A 17,781-nucleotide genomic window follows, 5' to 3' on the forward strand; every position below is an offset into this window, starting at 1 on the left:
CTCTCCCCGGGGCGCCCACCTGGGAGGTGCCGACCTGTGGTCCCTTCCCCAGGACCTGCACGTGGACCAGCTCACCACCCGAGCCAACCACCTGGAAGAGCAAATGGCTCTGTTTGAGGCTCAGTCCCGCGCCCAGGCGGAGGACACCCGGACCCTCAGGAAAGCCGTGAGCGAGGTAAGAGCGGGGCGCGTCCCAGCACCCGCGAGCCACGGACCCCAATCGGCCCGGAGGCTCCCCGCACAGCGGGGCGTCTTCGCCAGCACCCCTAGCGCCTGGCTGACCCACGCGGGACGAGGTCGGTACGGCTGGCTGATGGCCGGTGTATTTATTCCTCCTACAGCTGGGGAGAGACTGAAAGGCTCCCCAGGAGTTCGGACATTCTGTTCAGCGTCCTGGGCAGAGCCTCCGGGAGTTCCCGAGCCTCAGTGGGCCTCTTCGGGCAGAAGTCCCTCTAAGGACACTCAGCGGGGCTCCCGCGCTGCCCGCAGCCCTGCTCCGTGTGGGGACTGGGGGGAGTCGCAGGGCAGCACCAAGGTCGTGGTCAACGCTAGACACCACACTTGCTGAGACTTTATATTTTAGTCTGTGAATTACCGTCAGCATTCCCGTGGGCAGGGATGCCGGGAAGAAAACAACCCACTTCTGTTGAAGGAAAAGAAAAAGGACTGGTACGAATGTACACACACCTGGGTCCAACCTGGAAATACACTTGTAGAACATGTTCCGATCAGAACCTCAGAAAAAAATAAGCTGCCACTTGTTAGTTAGCCAAGCGATTCTTAAGTTTAGCTGAAAAAGAAATTCAGAGGACCAGTCACAGCTTGTGTTGGAAGGGGAGGTTCATGAAGGGTGACCAATGGTCCCAGTTTGCCCCAAATTGAGCAGTTTCCTGAGATGTGGGACTTTCTGTGCTAAAACCAGAGAATCTTGGATGAACCAGGATGGTGGGTCACCCTAGTATTGCCCTGCCAGATACATTGCCCTACCAATATTTAATGTGTTTACTGGTGGTCAGGGACAGATGGTTGGCCATGGGAGCCCGTGAGAGAGCCCAAAAGCAAGCAAATGTTTATATAAAAATACAGTAGGTTATAAATTATGGAGATCAAGTGATTTATGCACCCACTGGTGTGGGGACATTTGGTTAAACGTTCGGGGGAAATTAAATCTTTTCCTCATACCAGACATAAAACAAATGCTAGAAGGGGTCAAGGATTTAAATAGGGGAAATATACCAGAAGAAAATATTTATAAAATCCTGGGTGGGAAAGGCCTCAGTAAGCATAACACAGAGAGCAAACACTTTAGAGGAAAAAGATAAGGAGGGTAGACATAAGTTCTGTGGGTATGGGACGCTACCCACAAAGCAAAACGACAGGACACAGAAGAGATAGGCTTCCAGCTCTGAGTAAGTTTGTGGAGGGAAGAGATTTTGAAAAATCAGTCAGAAATACCTGCGCACGTTTCTATTACACCGTCCTGTACAGATTTCTTTCATTACTTCTTTCCGTGCATGGCTTCTCTCTGTTGGGCATGTCCCCACCAGGGCAGGGCCCCCACGCGGTGTGCGTTTTGCCCTGAGTAGTGCACGGCCTATGGCAAGCACATCAGACTTTCATGAATGCACAAATGAGGGTCGCTGATAGAAAAGGATGGGGCAGGGAGTTCTCCCCCTAGGCTGGGAAAAACGAAAGCAGGGGGGATGGGCCTCCCACATGGTGGTGAAAATGCGCATCAGTCCTTATGGGTTCTTCATTCAAGGACAATGTTGCCTTACGTATTGGGAAAGAAATCCCCCACCTACTCCCAAAATATCACTACTTGGACTTCATGCCAAGAAAACTACCAGAGATGCACGCAAGTAAAAATTCTGTACATTAAAAACCCCCACAAATAAAATGAATAGATTGACTGGGCCACACTGTTGTGTGTATAGCAAGGAGAGGGCACTGGTTAGACATGTTTTGACCTGTCCGTGCCGTGGGAGACCATCCCACCAACGACATACAGCTACCCTGGAACAACACGGGTCTGAACTGCGCGGGGCCACTTATGTGTGGGTTTTTTTCAGTAAATACGGTACATGTGTTTCCTTTTGATGTTCTTAATAACATTTTCTTTAGCTTTCTTTATGGTGAGAATACAGTATATTAGACATATAACATACAAAGTTTGTGTTAATGGACTAGTTATGTTATAAGTAAGGAGTCTGTGGGGACAGGGCCAGGAGTGCAGTTTCCAGGCTCTCGGCCTCACGTGGAAAGGTGCTGGCTCAGGTAGTAAATGGCCATCAACTGTGATTGGATGGCCATCAGCTGTGGCTAGTTGGCCGTCAGCTGTAACCAGTGAGCCATTGGCCACTAATATAACTGCCGTGGCTATGCTAGCAGAAAATGGGAGCTCGCAAGAAGATGGTGGCTGAGCTGGCAAGAGCGGATTGCAGTCAGCACAGCGGATTGCAGCTAGCAAGTGAGGTTGGTTGGCAGAGAGAAGTGGACGGCAGGTTGCGGATCATGTGGCTCCTGCTTCCTGTGTCTCCAACCCAGCCGCCAGTGAGAATATAGTGGTGTGACCCCCTATCCGTGGCTCCGTGGGTGTTCCTTTTTGGCCTCACCATATCCTGCGTTCTTACGGGAGTGGGACCGGGACCGGGACCAGAGACCCTGCGTGACTCCCTGCATGACAGCATCCTTCCAGGTGACAGAAGCTATCCATAGTGACATTTGGGGGGAGTCACAAGTTATATGCAGATATTCTGACTGCACTGGGGCTCAGCCTCGCGTTGTTCACGGGTCAGCTGTAAGTATTTGCTGACATGGAAAAACCTCATCACAATTTGCTGATTTTGAATATTACGTTACCAAAGAATATATAAGATTACACACACACACACACAGGAAGACAGCACCAGGGTATTAGAAATAGTAAACTCTAGTGGGATTATTGGTAATTCTATTTTCTTTTTGCTTAGTTACATGTACTAATTTGCATAGATAAGCACTTATTTAAAAAATAATAGGGGGTTGAAAATATTGAAAGACTGAATTCAGCCGAGGAGTCTGCCTCTCAGCTTGCACCGTGGTCAGCTGCTTGCCCGGCAGCCATGGGGAGCCCCAGGGGACGGGGCCCAGCGGGGTTCGGTGCCTGCTGCCTGGTCTGGGCAGCTTTGGGCAGTGCACCCCTGCTCCCTGGCCCACAGCAGAGTCCTCGGTCGATAACTCACCCAAATACGGAAATGTCTCACCAACCGTAGTTAATTCATACCATTTTGTGCTACAATAACGGATAGATGATTTTCTAAAATCCCTCACAAATGAAAGTGGTACCCCCAGGAGTGAAGCCCCCTGTCACGCCCAGCACTGCCCTTGTCCCCGTGGGTGTCTGAGGCCACGCTGACTTCCCCAGCATTCACCAGGCCTGTCTGGAGTATCACAGAGCAGGTGCTGCTGGGGCTACATGAAGACGCTCGTGACCTAAGGAGGGGCTCCCTCGAGCCCGCACTTGGTTCCCTGCCGCCTCCCAGAATTCACCACAATGCCGGCTGCCCATGGTGCAATGATTCCATCAGGATGTTCGGAGTTGCACTCAAACAGCAACTGTGATCGAGCTGAGAATGTGCTGGGCATACAGGCATTGGATCTTTTGATTGGACAGTCCCAGGAAGTGGACTCTGTTACTGTACCCATGTCACAGCTGCGATGTGTCACAGGCCAGGTCACCTGCCTGCACGCTGAGCTCTGAGCCCAGGCAGCTGTACTCCAAGCGCCAGCTCTTAACCCTTGCACCCCAAGCATAAGTGAACTCCCCTTCTTACCCTTGGAGTAAATTCCTGAGCCCTCTGGCTGATTTCAAGCCCCTCGCCCACATGGGTCCAGGCCCTCATCTTGGCCTGTCCCCACTGTCCACGTGCTGTTCTGTGACATCCAGCCTCAGGTTATCCCATCCCCACTTCTGGTACATGGTGTCCGCCCACCCCCCTGCCCATCCAGTTCTGCTTCCTCCCTAGACTAGGGAGGCTTCACTTGTCCTGACCGGACGCTCACATCCAGCCACCTGTCATTCTCAAGACAAACACCTCCCCTGGCCAGCGTGGGCTCCTTACAGGCGGGGTGTCAGGCTCCACGGCTGTGCCCATCCTGTGTGACCTGAAAGTCCAGTCTGTGGATGGGAGTCATTGTAATCCACCCTTGAGTTGGTCTCGCGTGGACAGGTGTCCGTCAATGTCAGCCCACCACCTCGTCCTCCTGGCACCAAACCCACAGGACCCTAAGGAAGGACTCAGATGGGGGTTCAGAGAGTCTTTAGAGCTGTGTTTAATTTCATGTTTGTCCTTTTGCTGGTGTATGAGAAAGAAAAGCAAGGGTGACACAGGGAAGCCAGAGGGTTCAGGAAGGTCAGGGCTCAGGCCTTCTTTTTGGGGCTTTGAGCGTAACGAAATAAGGCCAGCGTCACGTAACCGCGCCTCCCCACTGCAGGCCTACCTGGAAATAGACACCATTAACGTGGAGAAGACGCATATCCTGCAACAGTGGGCCGTCAGCCTGGTGAGCATGAAGCGTCGTGACGAGGCTTACAGGACCATCCAGGAGGCACTCAGGTACGGCCTCGCCGGGGGGGCCTCTCACTGCCGCGCTGAGGGGCCACGGTGGGGGGGGGGGCAGGGGCTTAGGGCACCAGGTGACATGGGCTCACTGAGCAGCATGCACTTCGAGGTGCATGGGAACGTGGGGGAGCGGGGGCATGGGCTGCTACGCTCCCACCTCCTCCCAGGTGAACAGGCCTGGGACAAAGGGGGCACCTGCAGCCCTGTAGCCCCGCTTCCGCCCTGAAAGCTCCCTTATTGTTTGGCAAGATCTCAGTGTGTCATAAGTCCTTTCAAATTTTCCGTGGTACCTGGGGGCCGCCAGCTTTCATGCTCAGATTTCCTGGGCGGATTAAGGAGAAACAGAGAGTGGGAAAGAGAAGAGGTGTTTATCTTTGGGAGATAAGGCGTCCCTTTGATTCAGTCTCCACCTGTGTGCGAAACTCCATGCCTTCACGATTGTTCTGCCGAGAGAGCTACGTTCCAACCGAAATCCTGTTTAATCTCCCCAAGAGGAAAGAGGAAGATGCCCCCTTTTCGTGTCCCCCTCTGTCACTTCTAGCAAGGGGGGTCGTGTGGCTTGTGCTGTGTGTTGGAGACAGTGCACCTCCAGTCATGGTGCTGCCTAATTCCCCAACCACTTAGGGTAATGGGCACCCAGATGTGATAACCCATGTCATGTCCCTCACTTGCTTAGCTTTAACTTGGTGCCACTTCTGGCGCCAGCACAGAGGCTGGCAGAGAGCAGGGAATGAGTTGATATTATCAGTTCCTGAGCTTGGTTTCCCGTAGTCAGTCCTACAACCAGGAGATGCTTTTTCTCTTGGTCCTGTGACCACACACACACATAGACACACACACACACCGGTACATGCATATATGGTTGTTTTTGAAACAAGACATCTTTACATGAATACTGCTGGATTAGAAATACTCATTTTCTTCACTTCCCGGAGTCAGCAGTCCAAGAGCACAGGCAGAGCTGTGGAATTATCCAGGAAAATCTGCTGGCCCTTTAAATATGCAGGTAGGGGAACCAGGGCGGGCTTCAGGCTGCAGGCTGGACCCTGGGCTTCGCCCTGCCCTGTGTTCCCATTCCAGGGCAGCTGGCTGAGGCCTCCTCCCCCACAGAGACCCCGGGGTTCAGGTGCCACTTCCCTGGCCCTCCCCATTGTCCTATGCTCCCATGCCTCCAGGACTTGACCCGGAGCGTCCGCTCCTCAGCCTGCCTCCTCGCCTTCTCCCTCTGGCTAGTCCTACAGAGAGCACCCCATTAGTATGTGTCCCCAGACAGAGGCCCGTGGGACTGCTCTAACGACACACTGTGTCCCACTCAGGGAGATGCTAGTGACCATCAATCCACTGGGCTCCCTGGGGCTGGCGGGCACTTCCTTTAATCTGGACCCGGCTACCCGTGGAATCTTCACAATGTCAGTGACAAAGTCGCATCAGAAGTGGGTCCCAGCCACAGGTGAATAATCCTGATGGAGGCTGCAGTCATCACGGAAAGTCATACATTCGAAGGAAACGGGTCATTTCCACGCGAAACTTCTTGAAACAAGCCAGAAAACAAAGACTGTGCTGTGCTTAAGTTGGGGACGGGGGCGTGTACCTTCCTTGGAATTTACACTCCCTCAGGGATAGGGCCCCAAGGGCCCCCCTGCGCCCTGTTCCCTGCCTGTGTCTTACTTGCGACAGGAAATTCAAGGGGCAGACGGCTCAGGGCTGGTAGTCTAGGAGCTGTGAGATCCCGCAGCAGGTTCCCCTCTGCATCTTCAAATGAGACATAATCCTGATTCCATTGCTTTTTGTTTCCTTTATTTTCTATCGGTATCTACTAATCAAGGAAGTTTTTAAAATGTGGTTTGTTTTTTGGTTTTGGGTGTTTTTTTAAAAATAATTTTTGTCAAGGATAAGTGAACTCATTACAGGAAATTTGAAAAACTGAGAAAAGGACTTTAAAATACCACTGTCCTCCTTTTGTGACAATGACAATTTATTAGCATCTGGGGCACTTGTCTTACGGAGAGTTCAGACTTCTGTCCCACAGCTTGTAACTGTATCTTTTTAAATCAGACGTCTTATTTTTATTGTTAAATTTTAGACATTCTTAAGGCTGTTACTTCCTAAAAAAGAAAGCGAGTAACTTTTTTAAGTCGGGTTTAAGGAGGATAATTTATGTACAAATTGGTTATGTTTTCAGAGCCCAGTTCTGTGGGCTATGGCGAATGGACATGGGCAGGTAACCCCCACACACTCAAGATATCAGATATCCCCGTCTCCCCAAGCCAGTACCTCGCCCCATCCCCCACTCCCAGCAAAACTGATGGGTTTTCTGCCCTTGTAGTTTGCCATTTCCAGAATGCCCTAGAATTGGAATCATACAGCTTTTCTTGTCTGGCTTCTTTCAAATAGCATCATGTTTTTGAGAGTCATCCCCAGAAAAGAAACATTATTTGTTTCTTCTTATTCTTATTGTGCGGTATCCATCAGATGGATACATCAAAACCCATTCATTTATCTCTTCAACCAAGTAACGGACATTTCGGACATTTCGCATGTTTCCAGTTTGGGTCCCCTTCCTCCTCCCATAATCATAATCTTAACAGAGTCTTAGGCTTGGACTTGAAATGGGTAATACCGGGTTTCCCCGAAAATAAGACGGGGTCTTCTATTAAGTTTTGCTCCAAAAGACGCATTAGGGCTTATTTTCAGGGAGTGTCTTATTAAAAATCATGCTAGGACTTACGTTCCAGCTAGGTCTTATTTTTAGGGAAACACAGTCTTTGTGTTACTCTATTAGGAAATAGTAGTCAAGACTATTAAAAGAGTCAGTTTCCTAGCTTATTTCTCTCCATTTGGTGAGCTTCCACCCCGAAGGTTCCGCCATGTGCCCTGGGGTCCTGATGTCTTGGCTTTCCTCTCTCAATTTCGGCAGCGAATGCCAGCATCAGCTCAAGTCCATCGATGGGGAAATCGAAGCCTATAAAAAATCTATCATGAAGGAGGAAGAAAAGAACGAGAAGCTGGCGAGTATCCTGAACCGGGCGGAGACGGAAGCCAGCCTGATGCAGAAACTGACCACGCAGTGCCTGAGCAAGGAGGAGGCCCTACAGAGCGAGTTCAACACGTACAGCCTCACCCTGAAGGACACAGAGGACGCTCTGGTCAAGACCAACGCGGTACGGCCGTTCCCCCCACCTGGCAGGGCATGCCTCCACGGCCCCCATAACGGCACCCACCCCGTGACACTTCCTTTCCAGGAATACACGATGACCATGGGCAGATTGCAGACCGTCCATCAGACCATCCGGGAAGAGCTGGACGTGAAGAGGAACCTGGACGTCTCCATCATGGAGAAGCTGCAGGAGCACATGACCTCCAACAAGATGACCAAGTACTTTCATCAACTCATCCTGAAGCGCCAGAAGGAAAAGACCAACGTGGTACGCCACCTCCTCCCACTGCAGCTGAGAGGGAGGGCGCTCTTGGGGACAGTGGGAACGGGGAGGCGGTTCGTGGACCCAACAGACCACATGCAGCGGAGTCAGTGTGAGCAGAGGGCCTAACACATCCCTTTGCATTGTTTCCAGTAGTAAAAGCAATGCATTTTATTCTAGAAACCCTGGAAATGCAGAAAGGCATAACGAGGGAAAAATAAGGCAGCCGTACTCCCACACCCCAGAGATAATCTCTTCTAAAATGTTGGTGTGTTTCCTTCTGGAAATATTGCTAAGCACACACGCTCATACTTACACATACAGCCAAATAAATGCAGACATGCAAAAACACATAGAAACACGGCATATACATACCATACCCCATGCCCACATGAGCAAACACACATGCACTCTCATACATGCAAACATACACACATGCACATATTTGTGCAAACACACACATACATAAGCACACACACAAACACCCACTTTAGATAACCTAGGACTCATTATATATCAGTTTTTAAGTCCCGCTGATCCATTTTTCATTAATTTTACTGAAATATGACATAGCAAGTACACACACGATAAGTACAGGAGTCGAATTTCTCACTAAGTGTGTGGTGGTTATTTTACGTTATTGACCATATTCTATTCAACATAACATTTTCCTTAAGTATTCTTTAAAAACCTACATTTTTCTTTCTGCACTGCATTTCATCATACGAATGTATGTATTTTGCTAACAATTCTCTGGTTAGACACCTTGGGTTGTTTCTAGGTCTAAAACGTTGGAAACAACTCAGCACTGCACCTGCTCGCCCATAAGTCCTTGTTCACCCATCTGAGCAGGGGTTCCTGGAGAGAAACCCGGGTCCAATGCCAGGAGCCTTTTAAACGGATTATAGAGCTGCTCGAGCCTCTACCTCTCCAAGGCTTGTGCTGGAGGTCCTGGGGTGGCATGTGCCCTTCCTGGCCTGGGAACCACCCCCCCTCCAGGAGCTCTCTTTTGCTCTCCCAGGGGTCTTTCTTCACTCTGTGCTATGGTCCGGAGTGTCTGTGTCCTTGGAAAAGCAATTCATTACGTAAATTGTTTCTCCTTTGCCTCTTCCCCCAGTACTGTGACCCCACTGGAGTCCCCTGCCTCGGCGGTCCCCTTCGAGGACCCCACAGAGGCCACCACAACCTGCACCAGGCAGGGACCCTCCCAGCGGAGGGCCTCCCCCCAGGCCTCTCTAGGTCTCAGGAGGTGAGGCGGGTCCCATCCAACCTTCTGGATTCACGTAGCAGCCACGTGAATGTATTCCCTTGCTTTTCAGCCCCACCAGGGGGTTCCACCTGTGACTCCAACCCAGGCCCTTCTGAGGAGTAGGGGGGGAGCCTTAGGTGGAGATGTCATAGTGGTTAAGGGCCCTGCGCCTGTGTGACCCTGGGCCTCTGCCTTCACTCTCTCCCCTGATGCGAGACACCTCGTAGGTGTCGGAGGATTAGATATAAGCGTTTGTTAAAATTTGAGCAAAATGTCTGGGGAGGACCAGAGGCAATGCTCCCTAAATGTCAACCATCACCATTGTTGTCATGGTGGGTACTGGTCAGAAGGAGGCCCAGCTGGTTGGGCTCACCTGTCCACCCAGGAGGGCAGGGCCGCTGTCTACCTGGTGGCCACCTGTGGCCGCCTCACCCTTCCCACACCGGGGAGGAGAGCAGCTGGCTCTTAGCCTGGTTGTGCCAAGGAAGTGGGGGACATGGGGCTGGAACCAAGGCTGCACAGAAGTGGATCTCCTTGGGACACCCTGACTGACACTGGGAGAGCCCCGCTGGTGTGCTCTCTGGGAAGTGGGAGTAAGATCACCATCTGGCAGCAAAAGGAAGGGTCCTGGGGTGTACTGGAGAAGCCAAGGAGTGTGGTGGGTGTGAAGTAACCTGCTGGGCCTTACTTCCACACCTGAGAGGATGAGTCCCCGGGGGGCCAAGACCTCTGCTCTCCCCACGGAGGTCGTGCATGTACTACCACCAATGTCCAACAGAGGGCAGTAAAGAGCCCTGGACCAACGTTGGCCTGAGTAGCGCTCTGGTGGGGGGTGCTTTTCCCCATCCGCTCAGAACCCCGTGGGCTGGTGGCAGGCAGGTGGGGTGTATCTGGGATGAGGAGCAGAGATTGTGGACAGACAGAACCATCTGGAGCTGAGGGCCAGAGGGAAGGTGGGCATGCGTCAAGGGTGGGGTGGAGACAGTTAATTCAGGAACGGCACTGAGTCCTGAGAGGAGGCCCAAGTGCTTTCAGCAAGGAGAACAGACAGCCCAGGAGCAGAGCAGGGGGAAGGCGGGGTGTTCTGGCTGGTGACCGAAAGGGGACTTGGCAACTGAAGCCCCCACAGGGTGGCGAGCACTGACGTAGAGAGGAAGGCAGGGCCCCTGTGAAGGTCCCAGAGTGGCCTGGAGATCTCAGGCGATCTTGGTGAAGAAAGGGATGGGTGGCGCAGCCAGAGCTCAGAGGGCCGGAGGGCGCCGGTGGGCAGGGTCTGGCTTTAAAACCTAGGAATGTTGGGTGTCCTAGAAAGACTCACGACGGCCACTCAGACAGTCAGAGCCAGCCAGGGTCAGAGCCAGCCAGGGTGGTGGGGGAGGAGCCAAGGTGACCCTGGGGGGCTGGGAGTTGGTGGGAGTCACTGGTGAGAGAGCCCATGTGGGCAGCAATGGGTGAGGGGCTAGCTGGTAGGGTCAGGGCAGAGCCGTGGCCCCAGGAAAGGCCTGTCCCCAAGTGCCTGAGAGGCTGTGACTGCTGCCACCGCTCTTTCTGACAAAGACCCTCGTGATAAACCCTGTGTTACAGGAAGGAACCCGAGTGTATCTGTCATCTGAGAGCCAACAGAGGAGGCAGGGTGGGCTGGCCAGACCCTCAGGACAGTGGGCCAGCCCTGTGTGCCCTCAGCGGAAGCCCCCGCCCCCAGAACCCAGGGCTGGTGAGAGCCCCGGGGCCACACACCTCTGGCTGCGTGGTGGACGACACCCCACAGCAGGATCTTTTCCTTGCAGGACTATGTCCAGCTTTTCAGTAAAATGGAAGCACATCTGTCTGACAAACACGCTGGAAGTCATTAAGTGTTTGTCACGGCATTATTTAGACGGGGACTATTGATAACAGGTTGCACACTCAGAGAGGGCAGGCATCTTGGTTTTCTTCACTAGTTGCTGCTCTGATCGCAGTGATCAGTTAAGAATTGTCGACTGGATGGAGGAATGCCTAAGGAGAGCGGTGACTCACTTCCCGTGTTACAAACACAGTAGGGCATCACACAGACAAGAATGTTACGACACAGGAATGTTAGGCGACACTTAGCAAATGAAAAAGTGCCTTACAAACCCACGTGTAGAGTGTGATCCTGTTTTCGTTTTTTGGGGGGAGTTGGGGTTATCTATAAAAATTAGAAGAAAGCACAGATTCTGGATAGCCAGCTATATGACAGTTACGGGCCATTAAAATGTTCTCTTTCCTCATCTGTATTTTCACATTTCCTCACAATGTATGTTACTGTTTCTCTAATCAGAAGAAACTGTAATGTTATCTTTCTTTTTGTGCCAGAAATTACCATTAGGATTCCAACAAGTGGGTTCTTTGACAGGTCCTTGAGGCGGAAAGAAAACCAACTTCCGTCTCTCCCTATTAGGTTGTGGAATTTCTCCAGACGAATGTCCCAATGATCCAGGACATGGTAGGCCGGCCCGCTCAAATGGAGCCTCCCCCAGAAAAAATAAAACGTTCAGACACGCTTCCTTTTGCTAATCCAGGTGACGCATCTCTCCAAAATCAACGGTGACATCGCTCAGGCCACCCTGGACATCACAAACACCACCTGCAGGCTGGACATGCATCAGAAGATGCTGGCCGAGCTGGACAAGGACGTGCAGAAGGTCAACGACCTCATCACCAACAGCGAAAACGAAATCTCCAGGCGCATGGTCCTGATTGAGAGAAAGCAAGGCCTCATCAACTTTTTCAATAAGCAGCTGGAGCAGATGGTTTCTGAGCTGGGGGTAAGACCCTGGGGCCAGGGGGACGCCACCTCTGCCTGATATTTGCACCTGGCCATTTGGGGAACTTCGTACATTTAGAGATGAACCCACGTGGGACTGAGTCCCTCCTTCCCCACCCAGGTGAAAAAGCAGGATGCTTTACATCAGGGCCTGGAAAGTTGAAGGCTGGAGAGTCAATATTTCAGGCATTTTGGACCAGATGGTCCCTGGCTCGACCACTTGCCCCTGTATTGTGGAGACAAAGGAGCCACTGGATAGACAGATGGGTGTGGCCGTGCCCAATAACTCCTTACTTATGGCCACTGAAATCTGAATTCCATATTACTTGCACCTGGCATGAAATATTCTTTTGATGTTGTTTTGGCTGGCTCACGGGCCATACAAAGACAGACAGTGGGCAGGATTGGACCCGCTGACCGCTGCTGCCCGCAGCTCTAAGTGAAGTGGTCTGGTGAGTGTGAGTCTTGAAGTCCTATCAGTTATCCAGGAGCCCCCCGCCCCCCGAGGATCCCATGGGCTGCAGGCCCCAGAGTAGGATGCAGCGAGCTCTTAGTAGGTCAGCGCCGAGCACCCAAGGGCCTCTCTAAGCTGCACCCGAGTGGATTCCAAGGAAGTAAAGTCCCTGACTCGGGACAGTCTGCTGTTAAAAGACAACTCGCAAAGCCCTTTTGGGGGAGGGAGGTCCTGTAGACCCTGCCCCTGTCCCCACAGGCTGTGGCACGGTGGGGTCACTCCAGTAGTGGGGGCAGGGGCACTGCAGACGCCTGAGACCTGGATGTCCCATGCGGATCGGGGCATGTGGTCTGGGCCCTCGGGAGGGCCCCCCAGGACAGGGCCCTGGGCCCCTGAGTAAATGCCGCTCAATCCCGGAGCAGATACACAGGACCTCAGGGACCCATGCCCTCGCAGCCCACCCAGAAAGCAGTCCTTTGATGACAACCAGCCCAAATTTGCTTCTTGGCAAATTTCCCTCTCAGGGGGAAGAGCTCGGGCCCTTGGAGCTTGAAATCAAGAGGCTGAGCAAGCTGATAGACGAACACAGTGGCAACCTGACGCTGGCCCAGGTGAGCTGGCTCCGCCTGCAGCAGGAGATGGTCCAGGCCACGCGGGAGCGTGAGGAGCAGCTGGCCGCCACCCACAAGTTCAAGAAGGAGGTGCACATCATGGAGCAGAAGAAGCTGCGGATAGAGAGTAAGTCCCTGGTGGAGAGGGACCCGCCTGCCGGGGCGGGGTCTGCCCGGTAGGCACCGCGGGCTTTCACCAAGCCTTGACCGCGGACCCGGGCAACGCTCATGGCACAGTTTGTGAATATCAGCCGTTGCCCTGGCCGGCTACCCAGGTTGCAGTCCAGGCGAAGTGTTGACAAAATACTGAGTGAAGCTCATGGACTTCAGGGCGCTGCCAGAGAGGGGGGCATGGAAAGGTCCCCCCGGCCCAAGGCAGGGAGGCTCCACTGAAACCTTTGATGCGCAGTGAGCTGTGGGTCCTCGGGCCAGTTCCCTGGGGCTCAGGGACACAGGTGACGCCTTGGGCCCCAAACCCAGGGCTTCGGGAAGAGACTCTCCGTCTTCAGCTGAACTTAGAAAACTGTCCCTCTGGGGTCCCCCAACCTATGTGTCACCTCAGATTGTATCTCAACCCTATGGGTCCCCAACCTGCCAGGGTGTCCACGCCATCCACGGCCACCTGCTGAGGCGTCCTGGTCCCTTTGGTCCCACCTGGTCTCTGACTCAAGGTCCACACAGGTCAGCCTGACCACATGGCCCCTCAGGAAATGCTGCCTGCAGTTCTGGGCCCACTCTGCCTGGACACATCACACCCCTTTCTTTCCGGCGGTCCTGCCATTTGTTTTTCCTGCCCCTGGGGTGTCCAGACCCACCTGTTAGAGACTACGGTCGTTGTTTTCCACCCCTGCCCTGAGTTTGGCAAGGGCCGCATGGGGAGGACAGGGCCTGCTTTTCTGGAGACTCGGTGTCTGAGCAAACCATGTGCCTGCCGTGCAAGGAACCTGCGTGTCCTGGGGGAGGGGAGCTTGCCCTCCATCAGCCGACTTCTCCCACCTGCTCATCCATGCCCCGGTCCTTTCAGTTCCTCTAAGGGCCAGGCTTTGCAAACCAAGTGCTGAGAGGGACCCCTTCCCTGTGCTCTGGTGCAGGAGGGACGTGATTTGGGTGGGGGTACCCAGAGGACAGTGGGGCGGGAGGGGCGCTGTGGGGCGAGCCGGAGCCCGCTCCCCACTCTTGGGACCTGACCGTCCGGGGCTGCTCCCTTGTCCCCGCTCTCTGCCACAGAGAAGATCGATCAGGAGAGGAAGGAGCAGAAGGACATCGAGCGTCACATGAAAGAGCTGGACACCGACCTGAAGAAGCTCAGTGTGCGGCTGAGCCAGAACCGCAGCAGCTCCGAGGGCCTGCAGCAGGACAACCTGGTGACGGAGAACGAGTTCGTGCGCGCCCTCAAGGTCCGTGCCCTCCGGCCCCACGGGCACGGGCGGGCAGAGGGAGGGCACAGGCGTGGGCACCCGTGCCCCCCAGTGTCTCCCACACAGCCGTCCGCGCCCCTTGCCCTACACAGGCCTCCGAGAGGGAGACCATCGAGATGCAGGAGAAGCTGGACCAGCTGACCGAGGAGAAGGCGTCCGTCCTCAACAGGCTGGTGGAGGCCGAGTGAGTGTGCATGTCGGGCGCGCTGACCGTGGCTGTCCTGCGTTGCCGCTGCACAGCCCCTGGGCACTCCCAGCGGCCACTTCACTCCTCCCGGGCCAGCGGACCCAGACACAGCTGAATGGCGCCACCCGTCCTCGGGGCAGCCCCCTCGCCACACTAGTTATCGCTGGAAATAGAGCAGCTTTCTTTGGGATAGACTTTTAAAAAATTATGCTATTTTTATGATGCCTGAGTATAAAGGCAAGCCATACGCAACTGCAAGCATCTTAAACTATAACATGAGCAAAGTAGAAAGGGAAAAATCACGGATAGTCCCAACGCTCTTCCTTTGCCAGAAAACCACTGTGTACATATATGTCTTTCTTGTTCATTTGTTTTTTTTGAAACAAAAATGGGGTTGTAGGCATTCCCCTTTGGAGCTTTCTTACACACTCTGTGGCTCCCTTTCCCGTCACTATGCGTGGACGTACATTTCCAGTTGGGGCGGCTGCCTCTTGTCCCTGAGCACTGTTTGGGAGGACCATGCCCTCTGGGACACACAGGAGACGGAGGAGGAAGGGATGGAATCACTAGACGTAAATTCTGCCTCCACCTCCATGAAAACCTCTACGGCCCCGTCCTTAGGGCATGAGCTCGGGGAAGCTTCAGGAAGAAATCTCCTGCTCTTACACAGCCTCTCCTACTTTTAAAGATACCAGATCATGCTTTGGGAGAAAAAAATCCAATTGGCCAAAGAGATGCGCGCCTCGGTGGATTCCGACACTGGCCAGACGGAGGTCCGAGCCATGAAGGCCGAGATCCGGCGGATGAAGGTGGGTGGGAGGTGGGCGGGAGAGGGCCCAGGGGCCGGGGCAAGGGTGCTGGGACTCCACGCAGAAGCTCAGGCGAAGCACACTGCCCCCCTGCCAGCCTTCGCTCAGGGTGTGTCCTCTTTCCTCCTCCCTGCACTGAGATTGTCACACAGCCCCATGCCGCCTGATATTTTAAAATGCTGGTTGTGGCCCCCAAATGTCACGACCCGCTAGTGGAATGTGTCCCACTGTTCGACCAAAGAGAGTCCCCCTCAATGAAAAGGTTCAAAGAACACACCCACCTCTTCCCTGGGTGACTCTTCACATGACTTCTCCCCACTCTCGTCGTTAGCTGCATTTCATGACCGTAAAACGGCTGGTGGGTTAATCACGCGCTGTCACCAAGCCAAAGGTTCAAGGCTTGAAGGATACAAATAAAAGCAGGCAATAAAAATAAATGTGACATCACTTTCACCATGCTGCTTTTGATAATAACCCCGCTGGCTGCGGAGTTCAGAGGAATTCTGATCAAATGCATATGCGTTTGAGGCTTTAAAAAAATCCCCTCGCTTGATCGACTTTTCAAACCATGGAAGCCACGGACGTCGCTGCAGCAGGTGAGTCTACAGCACAGAGGTCACAGGCCTGGACAGAGGCTGCCACCTCCCTCCTACTTGTTCCGTTTTTTTCTTCACAAAAATAGGACCTGGACCTGTAACTCAGCAACTTATTTTGAAAACACAACGTGGATACTAACCCATTCTTTAACAGTTACAGACTATACTACGGACATATAATTTATTGAAACATTCCCAGGTTGATGAAAACTCAGGCTGTTTCCAGGTTGTTGTTGTTTTGTCACTATAAACAATGTTAAAGTAATGTCCTTACAGCAGTCCCCCCGTTACCTGCGGGGATATGTCCTGAGAATCTCAGTGGATGCTGGAAACCGCAGATCGTAACGAGCCCTGTACGTACTATGCTTTTCCTATACATGCATAGCTTTTTTCACGTAAAGGAATCACTTCCCCGTGTCTCTCTGGTATATTAGAGGTGCCAGCATCACTGCTCCTGCACTTTGGGCTGTTAAGTAAACGAAGGGTGACTTAAACACGAGCACTGAGACCCCTCGACAATGGACCCCATCACTGGGTGGGGAGTGTCTGCAGCATGGACCCGGGACAGAGGCATGTGACTCACGAACCGGGCAGGACAGAGCAAGACGATACACAATTTAAAACTTGTGAATTATTTATTTCTGGAGTTCTCCGTTTAATATTTTCAGACTGTGGTTGACTGTGGGTAACTGAAACCTCAGAAAGCGACACCTGCTACTGTACTTACTGGTTTTAATTTGTTTTCTGTAGGCCAGATTCCCGAAAGTCGGATTATTGGGTCAAAGAGTTTTGATCATAGGGGAGCCCGACAGATTGTTTTTCTAGAAAGTACTTGAGAATGGCTGTGTCGCTACAGCCTGGGCGGCTGTGGGTGTGTTCAGTCTGCCAGTATTTTTCATTGAGGCATTGCGCTGAGCAGAAGCTCACCCTTTGTGGCCTACAGTGCTGAGTTCCGACAAAGACACACAACAAGCATGTAGCCTGTTTCCATCGTCCTCAGATTCCCTCGTGCCTTTTTGTACCTGACCCGCCTGCTGCCCTGTCCCTGACAACCACAGATCCGTTTCCGTTCCCGCAGGTTGGACTTTTCCAGAATGTCACATAAATCGATCACACAGCAAGAAGCATTTGCGCCTGGCTTATCTGAGGTTCATCACGCTGGTGAAGTCCAGTTACTTAGTCTGCTCTTTGATAGATTGTTCTGCTCATGCAGCTAAGACATCTTTGCTTAGGCCGGTCACAGAGATGGTCTCTGATGTTTTCTCCTAGAAGCTTCCTACGTTCAGGTTTTCCATTAGGGTCTAGGATCTATTTGAAGTTGATTTTTCTATATGGAGCGTGCTGTGGATTGAGGTTGATTTTTTTTGCACTTACATGCCTGTTGTCTCAGACCACTTGTGGAAAAGTTTGTCTCTTCTCTAAACAGGCGCGGACGGCTATGTGGGTGACTTCGCACCCTCGTCGAAATACGCGTATATTTTTTGGGTTCTCTGCTATTTTCCTCTGATCGGCGAGCCTGTCCTTTTACAGATTCCACACAGTCTCGATTTCTGTAGCTCTATACTTACGTGAGTCCCCCAACTTTGTTCTGCCTTTTCCAAACTGTTTTGTCTGGTCTATATTTTTGGCCTTTCCATACAAATTTGAGA

The 17,781-nt window shown here is 52.7% G+C and overlaps 1 protein-coding gene across 3 annotated transcripts in view; it reads left to right on the forward strand.

Moving 5' to 3' along the window:
- Positions 1-17,781, forward strand: part of LOC308489343 (lysosomal alpha-glucosidase) — a 52,065-nt gene that overhangs the window by 11,339 nt on the left and 22,945 nt on the right. For all 3 annotated transcript variants that reach the window (XR_013992084.1, XM_081030295.1, XM_081030294.1), the window contains 9 exons: positions 53-175; positions 4,477-4,598; positions 7,522-7,765; positions 7,847-8,029; positions 11,813-12,058; positions 13,036-13,249; positions 14,350-14,519; positions 14,633-14,724; positions 15,416-15,536. Coding sequence is in view for 2 of the 3 variants with exons in the window: in XM_081030295.1 (XP_080886421.1) it covers positions 53-175; positions 4,477-4,598; positions 7,522-7,765; positions 7,847-8,029; positions 11,813-12,058; positions 13,036-13,249; positions 14,350-14,519; positions 14,633-14,724; positions 15,416-15,536 (1,515 nt within the window). In the remaining variant the exon portion in view is untranslated. The remainder of the gene's footprint in view (positions 1-52; positions 176-4,476; positions 4,599-7,521; positions 7,766-7,846; positions 8,030-11,812; positions 12,059-13,035; positions 13,250-14,349; positions 14,520-14,632; positions 14,725-15,415; positions 15,537-17,781) is intronic.

The sequence above is a fragment of the Rhinolophus hipposideros genome, assembly GCF_964194185.1.
Source record: "Rhinolophus hipposideros genome assembly, chromosome: 20".
NCBI classification, from domain to species: domain Eukaryota; kingdom Metazoa; phylum Chordata; class Mammalia; order Chiroptera; family Rhinolophidae; genus Rhinolophus; species Rhinolophus hipposideros.